Below are 21,609 nucleotides of genomic sequence, written 5' to 3' on the forward strand. Positions count from 1 at the left end.
TCGTTAATAATCCTACTTGATGGCCAATTAATTTATTTTTCCTCGATTCATCTCCGATTTTTTTATAACTTTGTAGGTTATACAACACACAAACATGGAGTATTGATGCATCATCAACTATTTTGAATATTTATAACATATTTACAATAACAACATTCATTTGTATACTACGTGATACTTTGATTGTAACTATTAAAAATCTATTAAGTAGTAGTGATTCCATTAATAACTTAGCTTATTTGTAATTGTACGCCTAGAAACATGTTATATGTATTTAACGTTTACGCCATATTCAAAACTAAAGTCCGATTCTCGGTAATCAATTCAACTGTGACTGTGTGAATAGTTTATGTGCTTTCAAAACTTTTTTGTGCTTCAAAAACCATCCATTACTGCTTTTTGTGTATGTGTGTGTTCGCGCTGGAAAAACATTGGAAAAACTTTACTGTTCTGTATTTCTATTTGAATTAGGTGGAACTTTAAAATCCTCCGATAAAGAGAATCAAGAAATGGATATATTTATAAAGAGGCCTAATAGAAATAAAGACAGGGCGAAAAAAGCTGCAGGTGCCATCTCCGAAGGTTCAAAATCAGATAAAACTTTCACTGCACCTCAAACAGTTTCGGTGAAAAGAAGAGAAAATAAAACTTTGAAATCGAAGCGATTAAAAACTCTCTCCGTGGAAGAAGAAATGCTATTAAATTCGTTACATAATTACCATGCCGAGATAGACAAAACAATACCAGATGAATTCTTAACTGAAGAACAAAAAGTAATTAGAAAATTGAAAATTATCTACGAAGATGACTATCTTAAAATTAAACCAGTAGCACCAAAAGCTAAAGATCAACTGGCAATTAGTAAACCACTATTAGATTCAGTTCTAACAAATCCCAAGCTTATGGAAATTCTCAAAAATCCAAAAGTAAAAACCGTCGATGATATGGCCACATTCGAAAAAGAAGCACCAGAAATCAGAAATATCATTCGAGAAATAGATAGAAATACTAAAGGCAAAAGCGATAGCTTAGCTTCACCTATAAACCCAAAACGAATATCTATAATTGGTAGAAGTATGAGCGTTGATCAATTACATCAGTTAGATCCAATCGATACTAATTTAAAGTTATATAGAACAGTAGAAACAGAAGATTTAACTGAAGAAGAATTACCTTTAAGTATAGAACAACGTGTATCGAGTTTAGTACCAAGCGATTCTGTTTCAAATTATAAGAAAAGGTACTCAGATTTTGCTACAGTTGTTAACAGCCAAGCCAGTATTTTTAATCAGAATGTGAAATATTCCACACTAGAAAAAATAGTAAAATCAATACCAAAAAATACGCCAGAATCGAAATTAACTAAAGAACAGCAATTCGCCTTAAAACTACTTACTGCTTTGGAAGAAAGAAAAAACACTTTAAAAAAATCTGATAAAGCTAAAACTTTACCAATAAGCAAACCAACAGAAGAATCAGTACTCAGGAATCCGAAACTAAAAGAAATTATATATGATCCTGATATCAAGGATATTGCTAGACGAAAATCTGATGTACAAAACCAAACTCATAAGGAACCTCCAAAACTTAGAATAAGTAAAAGTTATGATGATATTACTTTTTCTTTTGATGAAAAATCTCATGTGAGTATGTACCACAGCCCTAGTGATTCTTCACTATCCAGCGCCGAATTTAACATAGTCACCAATGAAGTAGGGCCATACAATGAAAATTCTTTCAAAAACACCTTACGACGTTCTCTTCCAACTCCAAACATTCCCCAAAACGTAGAATTGGTCACTTTTGCAAGACAAAAGTCTGTAGATAAAAATAAAAGCGTATGTAATGTACAAGAAGCTGAAATCATTATTCATAAAGTTTCTTCGATGTCAGAAAAGGAAGATACTAGACCAAACCAAGAAAAAGTACCATGTAAAACTACGGAGAGCCCTGTCGACTCTTTAATGTATAATGATACTTTAAAAAAGAAATTTGGAGAAGTGGAAGGAGATGTAACAGTAGATCTTTTGCAACAAAAAATAAAGAAGGTCACAGAAAATAACATTAGTAATAAAAATATTACCACTGCCGAAAAACCCATTGTTATGGAAAATATTACTACACCTAAAAGACCAGTACTTAATTTTGCAAAAGTGGAAACTATCGCAGTTTCAAAAGTAGATAAACATGATTCTTTAAATTATAATGATACTTTAGAAAGAGCTAAACAAAGAGGACCATATAAATTGCAACAACAAGAACAGAATAAAAATAGCTCTCCTGTTTCTGAGGCTAGTGAAGCTATCAAAAATATTACTAAAAAATTTCAAGTGATTCAGAAACTTATAGATGAAGATAGACAAAAATTGGATTCATTCAATAAAGAAAAAGAGAACATTAATATATCCAATACCGAGAAATTTACAGAAGATAATGATCCTGCGATTGAAAGAAATATTAATAAGTACCAAGTTGACGATCATGAATTAAACGACGATATAGACGGAGATATTGATTATGATTATCACCAGATATTAAGAGAAAATAGAGCCGGAGTAACTTCACCTCTAAATTACCGTTTAAGCTATAGAGGCGTAGTAAATGAAATCAAGAAGAGGTTTTCTACCGATACTTGTTCCACCGAATCTTTAGAAGAGGATAATGAAGATCATAAATCAGAATCAGATATTGAAATAAGAAATAAAAGTACGGGAGATATTGATAAAGAAATGGAGCATATTTTTGAACATTACTTAAAAACTAGAGTATCTCAGGTGATCAAACAAACCGAAGATAAACCAAATCAAATTAATTCTACACCAATACAAACAGAAGTTTGTATAATAGAAGATAATAGTTATAATTCTAATAAATCGCATCCCGAGGAGAAAAAAGAAACGAAAGTCACGCCAGAATTGATATCAGATATGAGACAAACTGAAAATGAGACAAATATTACTAATATCTCTAAATTATCACCAAAAGAACTCAAATTTTCTGACGATTCTTATTTTGAATTAAAAGATGGACAAGTGACAAATATTAAATTATTTGATGATATAGATGGAGGAATTACTAAACATTCAACTGAAAAGTATGAACCTAAATTTATTTCGAAGCATTTCCTTCTAGAAAAAAGACGTGTCCATCTTCATCCACAAGAAGTTTTGCCTATTACCGACAATAAAACGTACAAGGAACAACATTCTAATTCAAATTCATTATTCAAAGAAACTAAAAAATCTCACTCCCCTTTAAAACAGCTTATCGATTTTGAACCATTAGAAAAAGCACCAGTTTTTCCAATATCTTCAGATGATAGCAACCTTAATATAGAAAATATACCAAACGTATTGTCGGAACAAACAAAGAGTGTGTCTGAATTTTCGCCATCTATTCAAAAAACTGCTAGCTTAAGTGTACATAAAATATTAACTGACGAAGAGTTGGATATAATTCGTAACGTGAAAAATCAACCACATTCTCGACCTTTATCAGAAATTAATGATGATGATCTTAAGCTTATTCAATCATTAACTTCAAGTTATTTAACTGGTACGGAATATAAATCAGATACAGTTTCTGCTGAAGATATTATTTCACCTGAAACTGAAAAATTTCCATCTGCAGTTTTGAAGGAGAAAGAAATGGATTTGGTTAATATTTCCAATCAGCAATATTCTAATCCAGTCATTCCAATCTCTGATTTAAATCAAGAGGAGTTGGATTTAAGTAGTAAATTATACACTCATAACACAGAACTTCGTAAAACAGCAGATCCAAATATTATACAAACTGTAAAATCGAGTATACACGAAAAACCAGTCACCTGTGGTGAGTCTGAAGATGATAATAGTATAAGATACAAAGACAAAGTCGAAAAGTCTTCAAATGCACCTTATAAAAATGACGAAAAATTATTGAACAAACTCTTAGACAAAGAAAGTAATTCTGTAGATGTATCAATAACACCACCAATTCCTGAGACGAATCAAAAAGTAATCATCAAAACGTCTGAAGTATCTGATCGAAAATCTGATGGTCTCAAAATAATTCCAATACTTCCCAGAACTAGAGAAAAAACTTCGTCAAACGAAAAAATAGTAACAACTAGTGAAGCAGATAATGCCGATGATTTAGAGACACTACTTGGAAAAATGAGCTCTTCAAGAAATCGAACTGTGAAGAAAAAAATTCACAAGACTATGGATTTGAATAGACTACCAGGATTGGATATTGAACAAAGAGAAAAACTCGAGACTACTAATAAATACGAAATAAATAGAGATCCACCTAATACCAATGATAATTTTAAACTGGAGAATAAAGGCATTGCTCATATCCTAAATAAATCTGAAAAGATGGTACCAAAAGGAAAAATTATTACTTCGGATATTTCTAGCCCTACACTAAACGAAGCAGGTACCTTAGATAGGAATCAAGAAAGACACTTAATCTTATATAGAAATAAAAAGTCAGTGCCAAGAGAGGTTAAGAGTCTTCATTTTGAACCCGCAATTACGACAACAACAACAGACAGTCTAAATAGACCCAAATCCGCAATGGGATTTACAAAAAACGATAAAAAAGTCAAATCTTTTGCACAACACTTTGAACGATTGTCCCAACAAAGATATAAAAAACCAGATCCAGTTTACGCAAACATAAGCTTCCTATCAAGAACGCAGCGATCGATATCGCCATTGTCAATTAGAATAACTGAGAAGAAGCCTTTACCTGTACCGCGTTCTAAAAATCAAGTCGACAAAGAGTCCCGCACTCTAACTGACAGTTGTTCATATGACAGTTACGTTGTAATGGAAAAAATGACCGAGGGAAATAAAAATTTAAGTGAAACAGGTCAGGACGATGTTGTCCAAGAAATTTCAAGTACATTAGTCAATATACCTAGACAAGATGGACTTCCCTCTGGTATCGAAAAACCAGAACAAGATGAAAAAAAATTGCTTGAACTAGAATCTCAGAATCGTGTTTTAAGTGAAGTTGCAGACGCAATTCGTAATGAGGAGGAAAATGCAACGGGACTTGATTTGGAATCGAGTAAATTAGGTATCAAGAAATCAGAGAAGTTTTCTGATAAAATGGATTTGCCACCTAACGTCGAGAACGTGCCGGAGAAGGCGGATGAGGGACGAGCAGTAAGTATTCATCTTTTTAATAAGGATATTTTTTATTGGGTAGTAACAAAATTTTGTTTTTCGAAATGAAATCCTATCTTTCTAAAAGATTCATTATTGGATTTTAAATGTACAGAGTAAAATTTTCACAAAGCATGTATATTAATGGATGTTTACTGTCTCTATCATCAAATCGAAGTTTGACATAAATTTACATTTCACGCTTATTTTTAATCAGATATTACCTGATGAAAGTAGATATATTGTGAGTTTTTTTTGCTTAAAACTGGTAAAAATAAATCATCATATTTCCTATTAATATAAGTTAATACTTGACAAAGTGTGAGATAATACACATAAAAATAATCTCTTTGGCATCGAATAACATGATTATATATTATTAAATTACAATATCTAGGCTGGCCATACGTCCCGTATTGAACGGAATAGTCCCGTTATTTTAGGCTTATGGGGTTGTCCCGTCGATTTATGAAAAGTCACGTTTTTTGCCAGTAATGCGAAAATTTGAATATTTAAGTGTTATAAAATAAATAAAAACTGTTACCTGGTAATTTCTTATTACATATTCGGTAAAGATTTAGATTTACTTCTAGAATATTAATAATGAAATCAATCCTCATGTAGATTTATAATCAGGACATTCAAGTGAAAATGTTCATTGAACTGTCACTGGTATACATATTGATAGAACAGACTATTTCATTAAAGTGAATTTGTTTTATTTTAGGAAAAAAAATTTGTAAAGGGATGTTTTGAAGTTTTGGAAATAGCCTGTTATATATTTTGTATCCATAATTTCATAAACATAAATGAGTGTTTTGCATAAACATGCTCAACTATAAAACATTTTTATTTAGTTTTTGGTTAGGCCAGTATTAAATATCCTAAAAATATTTTGACCTTTTTGATTTGTCAAAAATAATGTGCCTCTTCCATTTTTAAATTTTTTTTATGTTTTTATGGCCAGCATAACAACATCATATACAAATTCTTAATTCCCAGTATTTCCAATGAATACGAGGTCTGGCTATTAAATAACGAGACTGTTTATGAAAAAGGTTTTGATCATAAAACTCGCCACACACCATACGTTGTTTCCATTGATCGAAGCAGTGCTGGAAGTCTTCTTTGGTGAGCGCTTTTAGAAGCTCTGCCATTTTTTGCTTTACCGCTTCCATCGACTCAAATCGGGTCTCTTTCAAAGCAGATCTTTTTCTAACCTTTCAAGGAATTCTGAACAGACCTGTTGACACAAGAGCTTTTTGTCAGGAGTCAGATTTTTTGGCACTAACTTCGCACAGACTTTTGTCATGTGTAATTCCTCGAGTCAAATTTTTCTGCCCGTTTCTTTATTGGCGTTTACAGCCTCGGCAATCATCCAGATGCTCATTCGACGATCTGAACGCACAATTTGGTTTATTGTGGTTACTGTTTCCGGAGTTGAAATAGTCACAGTGCGACCTGGGCGCTGGTCATCTTCAGTGCTCTTTCGGCCCTCACTAAATCGCTTACAACACTCAAAAACACGTGCACCAGATAGAGAATTATTCCCCTAGGCCTCTTGTAACAATTTATAGCACTCAGTTGGTGTTTGTTTCAGTTCAACGAGAAATTTGAGATTGATACGTTGCTCTTAAAAAAACGTTCATTTCAAACTGCTACTGCACAAATACTATAATAGAGACCGAGACGTATACATAAAATATCTAGATACCCAACGCACTACTCGTTTTTTACCCCACCCGTCTAGAGTGTCTCCTAGGCGCGCAGTCTCGTTATTTAATAGCCAATATTCGTATATTCAGCACTAATTAAATCTGAAAAATCTCTGTTCAAAGCGAAACTACAAGACAACTGAAGCAGGAAAAATTATTCTTAAGATTTTCTTTCCAAATTTTCAAGTAGCTGCCAACTTGTCTATAAAGTTTTAATCATTTTTTCATTGCTATTGCAAAGTCATTGAATATATATACTATCTAATAATTATTTTGTTTTTTATATAATGCTTTTGAAGAATATTTTTTTCCAGTTAAAAATCGAATAAAAATAATAATGTTCAAACAGTTGGAGTCAATTAATTCGAAATATAGAAAAATGCTTTTTATTTAACATAAAATTTAAAATGGAAATATAGACTTTATGAAGATTTGTTTTACAGTAATATTGACTTATATCATTTGACTACTACTAATTTTTGACAATTAATAAATATTTAGGAATTAGGTATGTTTATTATAAAAAAATTGCCTATTTAGATAATCTAGCAACAATAAAAACAAAAATCCTTATTAAAACTGAGATGAGTAAATTATATTTGAGTGATTTTTCGAACTTTGGGGTATCACTGTATGTGGTTATATTAGTTAATGACTACTTATTTTTTTTTCTAATTTTATCGTCATTTTTTCGGACGTTTACTAATTAAATACCTTTCCTTAGGCTACCTCATCCTACTCTGTGATAGCCGTCACAAACACTGCAGAAAAACTAGATATTCGAAATCCTTCAGATGCAGCTATACACACTTCGCACAATAAATCTAACGCTTCAAATTTAAATCTCATAAATCTCGAAAGCCTGGAAACTCAAAGTTTTGACGAAACTCACTCAGGTGTATCTAAAACAACTCCAGAAAACAAATTGATTGGCGAAATAAATAAACCGAAAATGGGTTACGACATTACGTATTTAGGAGAAGTAAGTGATACGGAGAGTTTTGACGATCCAAAATTGTCACTTGATGGCGAAGAAAACAGTTCAAAACCAAAGATTATCGATTTTGTACCCCTGGATGATGCCACAAAACCGTTTTTTGCGAATAGTAACAACATTCCCGATTACAATACTTTAGAAAGAGAAAAAGTATATCACGTATTACAAAGTGCTTCTGCTTCTAAAGTTAAATCCGAAGAAGTTGAAAAAATTGCAGATGATGCAAAAACTGAATTGAAACTTGAAGATGATCAAGTCAGTAATGAACCAATAAAAGAAGTTGATAGTAAATCTGTAGAAGAAAGAAAGGAAAATCGAAGTAAGGAATATGAAGCTGACCTAAATGTCGAATTGGCTGAAAGTTTGATAATTGAAAAACCCCATAAAGAAAACTTGCCTTCAACTCATAGTAGTTATAAGTCTGAGGAGAACAAAATCACATATTCAGCTGCAAAAAAGGTATTTCAAGAATTAGAAGCTAAAAACATCACAAAAGTCGCTTCTAAAGATATTCCACAAAGCGAAAGTGTGAAATCAAGTATTGATATTTCAGTCACAAGAAAATCTACTACATCAACAGAATCCAAATCCGCTGTCAATAATAATGATGAAGAAACGACAGAAGAAGAAATTGATAAAACAATTGAGTAATTCTGTTGAAAATGTGCCTGGTATTGTTATTGTTATTTTTTATTCTTTATCAAGATTTATATAAAATATTAATAAATTAGATGTGTATTTTCTAAAAAACCTGGTTTTAATTAGTTTAAATTTTAGATTTCCAATTAACAAAAGATTTACATTTTTGAATATAAGTAAATAATGCAATATCAAGTCTAAAATTTAATCATCCTTGCTTTCTAGTGTATCTTGGCCTGTCCACTGAATCCTCCTTTAAATGCATTAGTATCTTATCCTACTCACTGAGCAGATCTTTAGCTAATTCAATGACATGTAGAGCTTCACTGCACCTAAATATTTTCAGAAATTATATAGAAATGAACAATACTTTATCATCTCATCATCATCAACAGGTTCTCCATAACTTAGTGCTTCACAGTAAATATCAATCTTTTCACTGATCTTCGTGGATAATTGTTGGTTCCAAACATGTAAAATTTATGTGTTCAAGGATTGGTGAAACATGACTTGATGTCTGTATGAGTGAATGTGGGTGTTTTGTCAAGAATATAGTACATAAAATAGTGCCAACAATCAAACGAGGTAAATTAAAAGATATAGGAATGGCATAGTTAATAAACTTTCCAAATATTTTGGATTTTTACCTTGATTGTATATCTTACATTGGTACGTATTCTTTACTAGATTAAATATTTCTTGCTATAAAATATATGTTAAGGCGTACAATTACAATTTCTTTTTATACTACACCAAGTTTAATATTTTGCATTTTTTTGAATATTGTAGTGGTATCTGAACCAGTTCCTTTAAGACCTTCCAGTTTTCCAGGGGAAGAAGTGGCTTTACGTAGGAAAAATATTGCTTTGAGTCGTCAAAACAGCAGACAATCTGTTAAATCGTTGATTGAAAGTATAGAGAGTCAAGGAAAACCAGTTTTACCCAAAACAAGTGAGTAAACATATTTACCAAGCTTAGATCATTTGCGATAACTTGGGATTCAATATAAATGAAAATATACTAACCTGCAAATCTAACGCTTATTTGTTATTAGGCTATTAATAAAACAACTTTGGGCTTATTTTATTGGATTAATTTTTGTTACTCCCAGTATTTCTATTGAGCAAAAATGTTTTTTTTATTGTCATATCAACGCCAATCACAGATACCATCTAAAATTATTTGTAGTTATACAGAATGTTCCAAATTTCTTTTTATTTGAAAAGTAGGCACAAGAGGGTAAAACCCGTTGAACTTGAGTAGCTCGAGTGGTGCCCAAGAGATGTCCCCGGATATTTATCTTAAACTTCTGTAGGTTGTAGTGCTCGGAAAATACGTGCCTTGGTAGCTGATTCCACAGGCTTGCACTTTTCCAAAGAAATTAGTCCCGATATTTTTAAGTTTTGGACGTCTGCACGCAAACTCCGTGTTCGTGACCCATTTGACGGTGTTGGTATCGCTAAAACAGAGTCAGGTTTAACCTAACCAACAAGCAAATATTAAACAAATCATTCTTACGATTTTTCAAATGGAATGCTCTATAGTCCAGAAATATTTTTTAATTCTACATGGAGAATTAAGTCAACTATGAAAAAGATTTCATGTACCTAGGATTTGGCATTCTTGAGATATTTTGCGAAATTTAAGATTTAGTGTGACAGTTTAATCTCAATGAATCCATTAAATTTAGACAAGTGATGGTTCCAGCAGTGTTTTAAAATGCTTTCAACTATCAATCATGATATTTGTGTTTCCATTATTTCATATATTGAAGTTTACTGTCAAATTTATTCAGACATCAATTACTTTATTACCTCAACTGTAAGACTTTTTAGTTTTCTATTATAGTGCCCAAATACCTATCTCTAATCTTTGAGCACATTAAAAATAATGCATTTTTTTTTCATTAGTAACGTTTGCATAAAATCATAAGAGTATGATGAATTATCATGAATTTTGAAAGCCAATTTTCGAGATTTATGACATGGTAATATCCAAATTAAACCAATACGATTAGAATCATCTGCAACATATATTACTTTCAGCTTTAAATACTGTATCTCGAAGTAGTTCTACATCATCTATAAATTCAGTAACGTCTGATATAAGAAGCCCTTCTAGTCCTTCTATATTACCAACGCCTTCACCAGTTTCACCGTTACGTACACCAGATTGGTCAGATATCAACACAAACGTAACTCAGACTAAAACTCCATTGAAAGAGCAACAGCCCAATAAATTGAATCGAGAATGGAGTAAAAACGTTATAAGTGGCAAGTATTGCTAATTTTTTAGTTTGTCAGGCTCATTTATCCAAAATTTAGAAATCAGTTTGTATAAATATTATATTTTAACAGCATTTTCAACATATCGGAAAAACTTTCACTTGTATGAAGTTCTGAATTGTAATTTAACAGTGAAACAATTTGGATCTCAAATAATTTCGGTTCTTATAAATGAAATTTCCAAGTCTCAAAATAATAAAATGCTCGATCACTATCAAAGTTTGTAACTAATATTTGGAACCGTTGGTGATATTCATACTGAATATACTGTCTACCTTAAGTATCTGAAGACGATAACTTGGTTATCGAAACGTGCGTTAGACAGTATAATATTTAGTGTTGGTGTAGTGTAAACAGTATGTTCAGTATAAAACTTTGTTTATTTTTGTCTTTTTTGTGGCTTCGGTGGTGATAAATGATCCATCAGTATAGCAAATCAATTTCAAATTCCTATAAAGTAGACAATTCGTAGTATTTTCAAAATATTTGCGTTGATTTCGAATAATATTTTAGTTTACTCATACTTTCATGTCTACTTATGAATTTTAGTATATTGTTTCATGAGTAAGTTTTCTACGATTAAAACACTATATTTTTTCTATAACGCTGTTCATATATTATTAATGCTTTCATGGAAACTGTAAATTCTAACAATTAATGAGAGAGAATAATGAATCCGGGCAACTCATATACGACGATGGTCCCAGAAGTACCTGGCCTGATCTAGAGATTGCGGTAGTTGCTTCAAAAATTCCACAATCTATACAGCATATGTTTAAAGTTTGTAGACGCCACGTTGTTTAGTATTTGTTTAGCAGCCATTAATAGTGAACGTTTTCAGTGAATTTGTAAACGTGGAAAAAAATTTGTCATCATTATGTTATATAATACTTTTATTTGAAAGGTCTCAACGCAACCAATATAAAAGCTGAACTAGATTCTACTCTGGATGAGAGTGCTCCTTCGTTATCAATAGTAAAATATTGGATAGTAGAGAGTACGACCTGCAAAAACCAGCATCGCAATGATCGACCAAATGAGGTAACTACTACAGAAATGTTGAAGAAAATCGACAAAGCGGTACTGGATGATTGTCGACGAAAGTGCGCGAGCTAGCAGTTTTCAAAAAGTGCGCTACATTAAAAATTTGGACATTAGAAAGCTGTGCGCAAGATGGGTGCTGCGTTTTGCTCACAATGGAACAAAAAAAGCTTTGTGAAGATGTTTTCATCAAGTGTTTGGCAATATTTCATAGAAATAAAATTGAATTTTTGCGCCGTTTCATAACCATGGATGAAACGTGGGTCCATCACTTCACACCCGAAACAAAAGAACAATCAAAACAATGGACTGAAAAGGTAGAGGCTCCAAAGAAGGCAAATACCGTTCATCTACTGGTAACGTCACGGCGTCCTTTTTTGGGATGGGTGTGGAATAATTTTGGTTGACTATCTTGAAAAAGGAAGAACCATAAACGGCGAGTATTATGCGAATTTATTGCAACGTTTGAGTGAAGAAATCAAGCAAAAATAGCCGCATATGGCTAAAAAGAAAGTTTTGTTTTATCCATACAATACACCAGTTCACACATCCATTATTGCAATGGCTAAAATTTTTTGGTTAAAGTATTGATTACTATGTAATATACCCTATTTGCCACATTTAGCTACCTTGGATTATTTTTTGTTTCTGACATGAAAAGTTGAAAAATTAATATTATTTTCCAAAATGTTTGTGTTTTTGATATCGGGCCAGGTACTTCTGGGACCATCCTCGTATAAAGTGTTTTGTAATCTCTTGGTATTTTTACGAATCTATTTTGTGTTTTCATTGAACAAAAGTAAAAACAAATCATTGAAATGTCTCCTCTGATTTAATGATTTTAACCAAATTATATACGAGGTATATACGACGTCAAATGATAACACAATTAATATATTTTTTATTTCCTTTCCCACCTTGCATAAGTTTTGAAACTTGAAAACATGAAAATGTTACCTCTTTTATGTTCACAATATTCTTTAGTTCTTGATATTTGATTATAATGATATTGGATGGGAGGCTGTATATAGTGATTCATGAGTAAAGTAGCTTTCGTAGAGAATGCTGCGTAATCCCTTTGAGATATAACAAAACAATACATAGAGGGATATTATAGATAGTTCTTGATGACATAAATCTATCTTATCTCATTTTTAAAAGTTATATAAAAAATTGATTTATGCTTACTTTTTACCCAAACATAAAAGTACAATATATATTCCAGAATCAATAACGAAGAATGAAATTGTTAAACCTAAAAATGAGGATGGTTATAGAGAAACCATTCTACAGAAAGGAATTGATTTTTCAAGAAGAAACAGTTATTCAGATTTGAGTAAGTATATTCGTTGCCATTTTGTTTCAAGCTCATTTATTAGTAACTGTATTAAAATTTTGACACTTGATTTACATATGTATATCTAACAAGTGATACATTTTGATGTCAAGTCACTACATCACTCTACACTATATAAACATATTGAATGTAGATTGGATGCCTCTAGTTATACATACCCTAACGCTAATAGATTCATTGAATTTCAGATATTTACATTGGCACTCCTTCAATTGCAATTATCAATTCAATTATTGTCTTTAATACACATCTACCAATGTTGTATATTAACGAATAATTATTATTTATAGTATTTCCATTTTTAGGCGAAAGAAAAGATCCTCTAAATGGATTAGTTAAAAATGGTGGTTCTAAACGAAATGCGTTACTAAAATGGTGTCAAAATAAAACCGTTGGGTACAGGAATATCGATATAACAAATTTCAGTAGTTCCTGGAATGACGGACTCGCACTATGTGCATTATTGCATACTTACTTGCCAGACAAGATACCTTATGATAGTTTAACGCCACAGGAAAAACGAAGAAATTTTTCATTGGCATTTTCGGCTGCAGAAAGTGTTGGTGTACCTACAACATTGGTATGAGCGAAATTAGATGAAAATTTATTTTTTCAGGACTTTATTGTCATCTTTATAAAGTATTTATTATTAACTTATACCACTAATAATTTTGTTAGTATTGGCCCCAATGTTCATTCAAAGTGTGCCTTAACAGCTGTTGAAAATAATATTCGTGGATTTTCAATAGCACGCATCAATTATATTGATGTTTTCAGTATTCCAACTGTTAAAATAGCTTGAATAATTATTAAAATTTTTAACTGGGTACTGAATCACATTCTTTTTAAACATATATAAATGATTACATAGATATTTATATTATTTTATAGAAAAATCCATATTATATTATACATGTCTACAAATGCTGCGAATATTTTATTAGAGTTTGAAAACATTTTCTTATTTATTCGTAGTGTTTTGTGTGTACCAATCTCACTTCAAGCATTGCTATTCCTATAAACAACCTATCTATCAATTTCCTTGAAACAATTTTAATCGTTTTGTTTTTTTTAATTATCAAAACACATGTAGGATCACCTTAAAAAATGTTGAATTTTATATTAAAAATCATGAAATATCGAAGTAGATTTTATCTGAAGTAACGTTCAACCACAACCTTCGTAAGACGGTCCCAGGGAAAACGGTCGGCTGTTTTATTGCTTGTTAAGAGTATTACAAAGCTAAAATCTACATTTAGCACCTTTGCTCTTCTTTGCTCAATTTCAAGTTTGAGGAATCTGTTGAGGTACATTTCTAATGCAATTTGCAATCTTATTTAGAAGGTTAAGTATAATTGAGTCGTCTTTTGATTCAATATTTATACAAAAAAAGATTTTCTTTTTCATAAACACTATTCTAGATTATTTGAAATAAAAATCCGAAATATGACAATTCGAATGTGTTATTTACGTAAAATCTTGAAGCTGACAACCTCTGTGGATCGTGTCAGCAAGATTTTTAACCTTGATTTGCAATAGGAATGCCAACGTTGTTTCTCGTATACCAAGCATGTGTGCTGTGTCTCCACTTTGTCCGCGAATTGCATTAGAAATGCACCCTTATGGAATTGACTTTTCAAGGGATTGAAAATATCCACAATATCGTTGGAATATGGCCAACATTCCATATCCCAACATACGAGGTGTGGCAATAAATAACGAGACTGGCGATATAAAATATTTTATTATTTGATATTATTTATATTTATTTATTATCACTTTCAATATATATCCCTCCTGTATCCCTACATCGCTCCATGCGAATATTCCATTGTTTAAAACATTATAGGAAGTCTTTTTCCCTCAGTTCCTTTAGGACGCGCTCCGCTTTTTCTTTCAAAGTTTCAACAAACTCCTTTTAATGCAGATTTGTCGCGGTTCGCACGGTGCAGGATCCAGCGAATAAAGTGGGTGGTCAAAACTTGGCTAGGAACTACATGAAAGACATTGCGGAACGAAGCACTAGTTTTGCACACACTTGTCGCATGTTAAAATTTTCATGTAATATTTTCCGTAAATATTAGCGCTTAAATAACTCAAAAACACGTGAACGCGACAAACATTCATTATTATACACTTAATTATAATTTTCATGGGTAAATTTCACAATAATCTATTTTTACGTCGATCATTTTTGATGCAAAACAAAAAACAGCCCTTTACAAACGAAGGTCACGGCTATACTGGTTTGTCTACATCGCCTTCGAACGAGTAGGTTTCAGGCTAAACAGCTGACAGTTGCTAATATGTGGCCCATGCGTACTTTGTCTATAGCAACGCTAGTTTCATTACTTGATAGGCACATGGGTAATGTAATGGATTATTTAATTCAAATTATGTTGAATAATAAAAATGGTGATTAAATTGTTGTTTCTATCTATATGTCCAAAAATATTTTTACTAAATTTAGAAAAAAAGGTTTAGCCAATTTTCAAACCATTATTTTATTTTCAGAATATCACTGACATGATTCAGTTGGAGCGGCCGGATTGGCAGCAAGTGATGAGCTATGTAACTGCTTTATATAAACATTTTGAGGCTTGATAAAAAATTAAGAGAAGATGAATATTATGTTTCTGTGATAACAGCTTTTTCAGTTTTTTTTGAAGTACTGAATAGTAAAATGAAGCAGTTCTACGATTTTGAAGTTACGAGAGGTAAGGGAATGATTAAACCTAAAAAGTTGAAGAAATAAAAAGAAAACCGAAGCTTTCCCTATTATTTAATTGAAATAACGAGGATGTTTTTTACCAAAGAAACATAACTTTTAATTTTTGTTTTTTCTAAACATTAAGAGGGAGTTTTTGATAAGTGTTTTACAAGGAAGAGAATAAAAATTGTATCTATTTGAATATGTATTTTGTATTGATATTTACTCACTTTTATATAATCTAGTCAGTTAGTGTTTAATTTATAAACATTGAATCAACATTCAGTGTACAGGATGTCGCACTTATTGAAATTGATGAAACTAAAAACAAAAGAGAATATATTAACATGAAAATAAACAGTAAAAAAATTACACAAAATAATTTGAATTTTCGATTTAAATATTTTTAGTTCATTCTTGTAATATTACACAGCTGGTATCAAAGCTTTTGATAACATTGTTTTTTAACCTTAAGAATTTTGTTGATTATTGCTGCAACCATACAACTGAGTCGAAATTCTAGGGAAAATTCAAATATTGAAATGGTACAACAAAATCCTTCAAGATAAAATATTTTCGATTTGTCACATTTAATTTCGTTGTGACATTTTGTGAAGATAATGTCGACATTTTGACAAAAACGGAATAAGAAAACTTTTGGTAATTAACTAGATTAGGTTACACCCCTCCGATTTCGTTAAAATTTTGGTATGTTATAGAGAAAATTACACTGAACCTATAGGGTGCGGAAACTATCCCTTTAGGTACTTTTTCCGTTTGAAGAATCAAATAATTGTAATAACTTTTCAGTGATTACAATATTTAAATCAATCGTTAAAAGAAATAAAAGATGGACAGAATAGGACATAAATAATTGGTCTAAAGCTTTACACCACCCCCAACCCTTTTTGATTCTTCAAACGGAAAAAAGTACATTAAGGGATCCTAACCTAACCGAACCTAATATATATATATATATATATATATATATATATATATATATATATATATATATATATATGTATGTAATACTTCTATATGGATAGCTTCTATAAGTGGTAGTTGTTTCTACTAAGGAAGACAGAATGATAACGCTTTCTCTATCTTCCAAAAATTATTAGTTATCTGATTCTTCAATAAAAAACTACCTGAAGGGATGGTTTCCACCACCTTTATGTTCAGTGTGATTTTCTCTATAACATACTAAAATTTCAACGAAATCGGAGGGTTGTAACCCAATCTTGTTAATTATAGAACTTTTTTTTTATTTATTCAATTCAACGTGTCTTGATAAATAAAAAATTTATGGTAAAACTAGAGACGCAAATACAAATCTAGATTTTATTATCAGAATGTGAAATGGATGATTATAAACATGTACAACATTTTACTCTTTTTGTCACATCCTAATAATTTTGTTATTTGTATAGATAATATCGTCCCCTTTTTGACACAAGGAAGTTTGAAAAAATTTTTGTTTTGGGTTTTGGGTTCAATTATCAATTGAAAATTTTGAGGTATTTGACAGATCAATGGTTATGAAAGTTAAACTACTTTTTTAATTAATGTAATTTAGATCAAGGTTATTAATACAATTTATAGACGTATAATAGTGCTGACTCAAATTTGTAGATATGTTATTTTTTGAAAAATCCCGCATTAAAAATATTTGAAAATGGTACATCTTCATTTAATTACCACCTAAACAGCTTTATAGTATGCGGTGTAACTAAAATGATAATAAATCATTACCATCATCAATGAAAATGGTATGTATGGCTTAACTATTGAGAAACTATATTTTGGTATTAATATACAGAAAAAACAATATGAAATCATTGCCATTATCAATGAAAATGGTACATATTATTTAAATATCAGGAAATGAGGAGGCTTTTTTCAAATATAGTCGTACCGGATTTCCCGAGTTTTCTGATAAAACTAGATACAATTTTTGTTGAGTATCGTTAGTGATGACATCCTGTACAGTTTAAATTTAGTAAAAGTAACAAGACTGCTTATATTAGGTGAAATAAAATGTATTGTAAACAATGGAAAAATCTATTTAAATATTTTGATAAATTCGTATTTAAATCCATTCGAATTTCTGTATAATGTAGTTGTAATTTTGTTTTCGATTAGGAGTTTTAAAATCAGTTGCCAACTTTTAAGCTTGAACAAGACAGTCAAAGTAACTGCTTTGATAGGCATTTGAGCCTGGGTTATAATTAAATATTGATTCCTGAAACAAATATGAGGTACTTCACGAATTTAGTCTTATTTTTAAGACTATCAAAAATTTAATGTGTACGAAAATTTACTTTCCAATTATTTCCTCACGTCCTTAAATTTATAACCAAAAATTTCTAGTTCAACTCCAGTGAGTTGGAATTTCTAAAGGTGTTGGTAGTTTTCAAACACTCACAATTACGTTGTCTCACGCCCATTATGGGCAATTGCTTATTAGTAGTAAACAATGTTTTAGTTTTAGCTGTCTTAAAACCAAATATCACATGCATTAGTAAAAAGATCAAAGTAGCCGCCAAACTTGGAAGTGAGTCAAAATTTCAAAACTGATACCATTTTCTTTTCAATCAGGTTACTTTGGATTATTTCAAATAAAATTAAAGATTTCAAGTTTTCGATAAAAAATTGGCAACTGTTGGATGAAATTTCCATTGTGAAAGTTTGATACTGACTATGGGTAGTTAAACAAAAACGCTCATATAATTTAAAATATTTTTTCCGTTATATATGTTAGATTAAATAAATAAGTTTTGGTTTTGTAATGTTATTATTAAGACGATTTTCCTCTCTTATTAACTAGTCACCATCAAACTTTCAGTTTAAAATGAATTTCATATATTTTTTAGAATAATAAATGCATATATCAGTGTTTCATATAGTTATAGGAAGTTGTCGATACTATTTGTTGTTATTTTCAAGTTAATTGATAACAATTGTTTGTGGAATAAAGTACTATTCGTTTCAAAAAATTTTTTTCATTTATTGTACCTATAAAACTGAGAATTATTCAACTATCAATAATCAAAGTGAATAAACTCGTTTTCATCAGATTCCCATCTATCAATCAGAATTGTCTTAGAACATTTGGGAACACTCATTGCATAATCATATAAACAATCTAAATTAGAGTAAAAAAGAAGAATCTAGCCAACTGCCTAACATATCTAGCCTTGTAATATTTTCATATAGTTAATATTGAAGGTAGAGAACAGCATATTATTAGAATATTGGAAAAGAGTGAAAGAGCATCTTTGCTCGCAATTAAAATCTTGTTTTCTCTTCGTTTTCCGTTCCCGCTGTCTGAATTTCGTCGTCATGACGATCCATTCAGAATATAAATAGATAGAGAGTGGGATATCGATGTTATTTCAATTCGGGCTAACTTGAAAAAGCTCCTGTATCTTGCTCTCTCTATCTCTAATATTCACAAGGATATTGAATCCTTGAAGCATCTAGTGTGGTTAGAGATACGTCTAGTTACTGTCCATTTGGATCGAAAAGCGAGGCAGTGCAGATATCATTATTACCAATTATTCACTGATTATTTTTTCTGTTCATTTCATTCAGCTTTGTTATTTTCATTTTTAAACCTGTTACAAAATATTAAAAAAATTGAAGTTGGGATTTATTTTAATCTACTTACGGAATTTTTGTTACGGGCAGCCATGATACATAATATCACAGGATGTGCAATATTAATCTATGAAATATTTTGACTTTGGAAAAAGTTGCATGCAATTTCTTGCACTTTGTCTTGTACCATGTCAAGCTGCCTTTAATCAAACTTACGGTGGGTAGTTTGTAGTGACTTTTTTATATTTTTTTATTTGGCATCTCCAGGTTTTTTTTCATTTGAATTTTTTTGAGGTTCAATTCTATTTGTTCTTATCATCATACGAGGTATAATAAGAAATACAGAGAATTATTCATTAAAATAAAAGTAAAAAGGTTCAGAACACTTGCCCCATTGAATGATGAGATACATTTCGGGATGTCTTGAAGAATGGTTTCCATCTGGTCTGTTGTTGCATTGTTCTATTAGATGAATTTTGTAGTTACCTTTTGCACATTCTTTGCTATGTTCTAATATGTTTCTCTAGTTTTTCATTTCAATTTCAATGAGGTGTGATTCCACTTGTTTGATCCATCATACGAGGTGCCCGAGGTAAAAAATCTGCTATATTGTTTGTTCGACCCCCGTAACCTCAGTCTAATGTTTAGTAGTATCCAATCAGTTATTTTTTAACAGTGACATTATTTGTATCGATGTATATGTGTTGATATCATTTTATTGCCATAATTTTATTTCTTATTTTATGTTCTTTCTGTTTATATAGCGTTTTATACGATTGATAGTGCCATCGTTTTATGTATCTTTTTTATTGTGTTATTGTTTGTTTTATTGCCTTGTATAAAAAAGATACTTAGTTTTATGCTATGAGTCACCTAAAATTGAACACCAAAGAAGCGGTTTATGATCATTATTCAGTCAGCTCTGCACTATCAGATATAATGTGGAAATTTTGTTGTATGGAAGTGAAACTGTGGAAGCATAACATTCCAGAATATTCGATAACTGTGTAGTTATATAGGCTTAGGCCAAATTATTAGGAAAAGAAGGATAATTGAACCAATTTTATAACCTATATATCCTTATCACAAATTCAAAATTTTATAGTAATCAATCAAAGGTAAATGTTAAATTGACAAAAAGAACAAAAGGTCTACTTATGATTACGGTTCTATCTGTAGTCAATTTTAGGTGATAATATGTTCTAAAAATTGTCCGTGAGCTTACTAGACCGCTCAAGTCGAAAATTAGCAGTTTTCACATTTTAATGCCTTTTGGATGGAGCTGTCCATTGCATATTTAACAATATTGGTTACATGATATAAGTTTTGTTCGCGAACCTAATTGCGAATCATTTTAGGACCGATCGCACGCGCACTTTCGAAAATAACGTCGATGACTTCTCCACCTAAAGTGATCGGACCCGTAAACAAAGCTATAGATTTCAGTGAATCAGAAACCTATCACATGTAGTGATAGCGCGCAAGTCGGTTGGTATCTCAACACCGCACAAGTTATAATTTTATAACTATTATATCTTGTTTGGTTGGGGTTTATTAGAAATTATGTTTATCTATTAAATAAAAAAATAATAATAACAATTGATCGAAATAATGCAATTTTTAAAATTTATATAGTTTAACGATTTTTAATTATTCTTAACTTAATAAAATGACCAGTCAATACAGCTCAAGTCAATGAGTTAAGATAAATAAAAAAAAATATATGTATTTATTAAGTAAAAACATCGTTTTTCTAAATAGATAGTTTTTTACAACTTTGTTAATCAGGTAAAAATGACTTATGCGGTATTGGGAAGAAATGGTGATTTGTCTTCTGCAATGTACGTAGTACCCTTTTGACATTCCAAAATACGAAAGCCGTTTTGTTTCCAACCTTCGATAAGCTATAAATAAAAGTTCATATAAAACAATAATTTTATTACCAAAAGATTGGTACACTTACGGTTACTTTTCAACATAATCACCGAAGAAATTGAGACATATCTGTGGAGAAGCTTTTCAATACCCTCTTCAAAGAAAGTGCCGCCAATGTAGCCTAACCGTTTAGTAATAATAGAGTACAAAACAGACCTTCAAACTTCTGAA

General features: G+C 30.9%; 1 protein-coding gene across 8 annotated transcripts in view; it reads left to right on the forward strand.

Annotated features, from left to right (window-relative positions):
- LOC130444656 (cytospin-A-like) overlaps positions 1-18,899 on the forward strand; it is a 170,514-nt gene extending 151,615 nt beyond the window's left edge. For 7 of the 8 annotated variants that reach the window (XM_056779921.1, XM_056779922.1, XM_056779925.1 and 4 more), the window contains 2 exons: positions 472-5,159; positions 7,599-8,621. In XM_056779921.1, coding sequence (XP_056635899.1) covers positions 472-5,159; positions 7,599-8,522 — 5,612 coding nt within the window. In that variant the 3' untranslated portion in view covers positions 8,523-8,621. Of the gene's footprint in view, positions 1-471; positions 5,160-7,598; positions 8,622-9,299; positions 9,462-10,555; positions 10,784-13,061; positions 13,173-13,498; positions 13,774-15,707 lie in introns of those variants that run through there. The other variant, XM_056779926.1, reaches the window with a different exon arrangement.
- The last annotated feature ends 2,710 nt before the right edge of the window (positions 18,900-21,609 follow it).

Source organism: Diorhabda sublineata, chromosome 5, assembly GCF_026230105.1.
Source record: "Diorhabda sublineata isolate icDioSubl1.1 chromosome 5, icDioSubl1.1, whole genome shotgun sequence".
NCBI lineage: Eukaryota > Metazoa > Arthropoda > Insecta > Coleoptera > Chrysomelidae > Diorhabda > Diorhabda sublineata.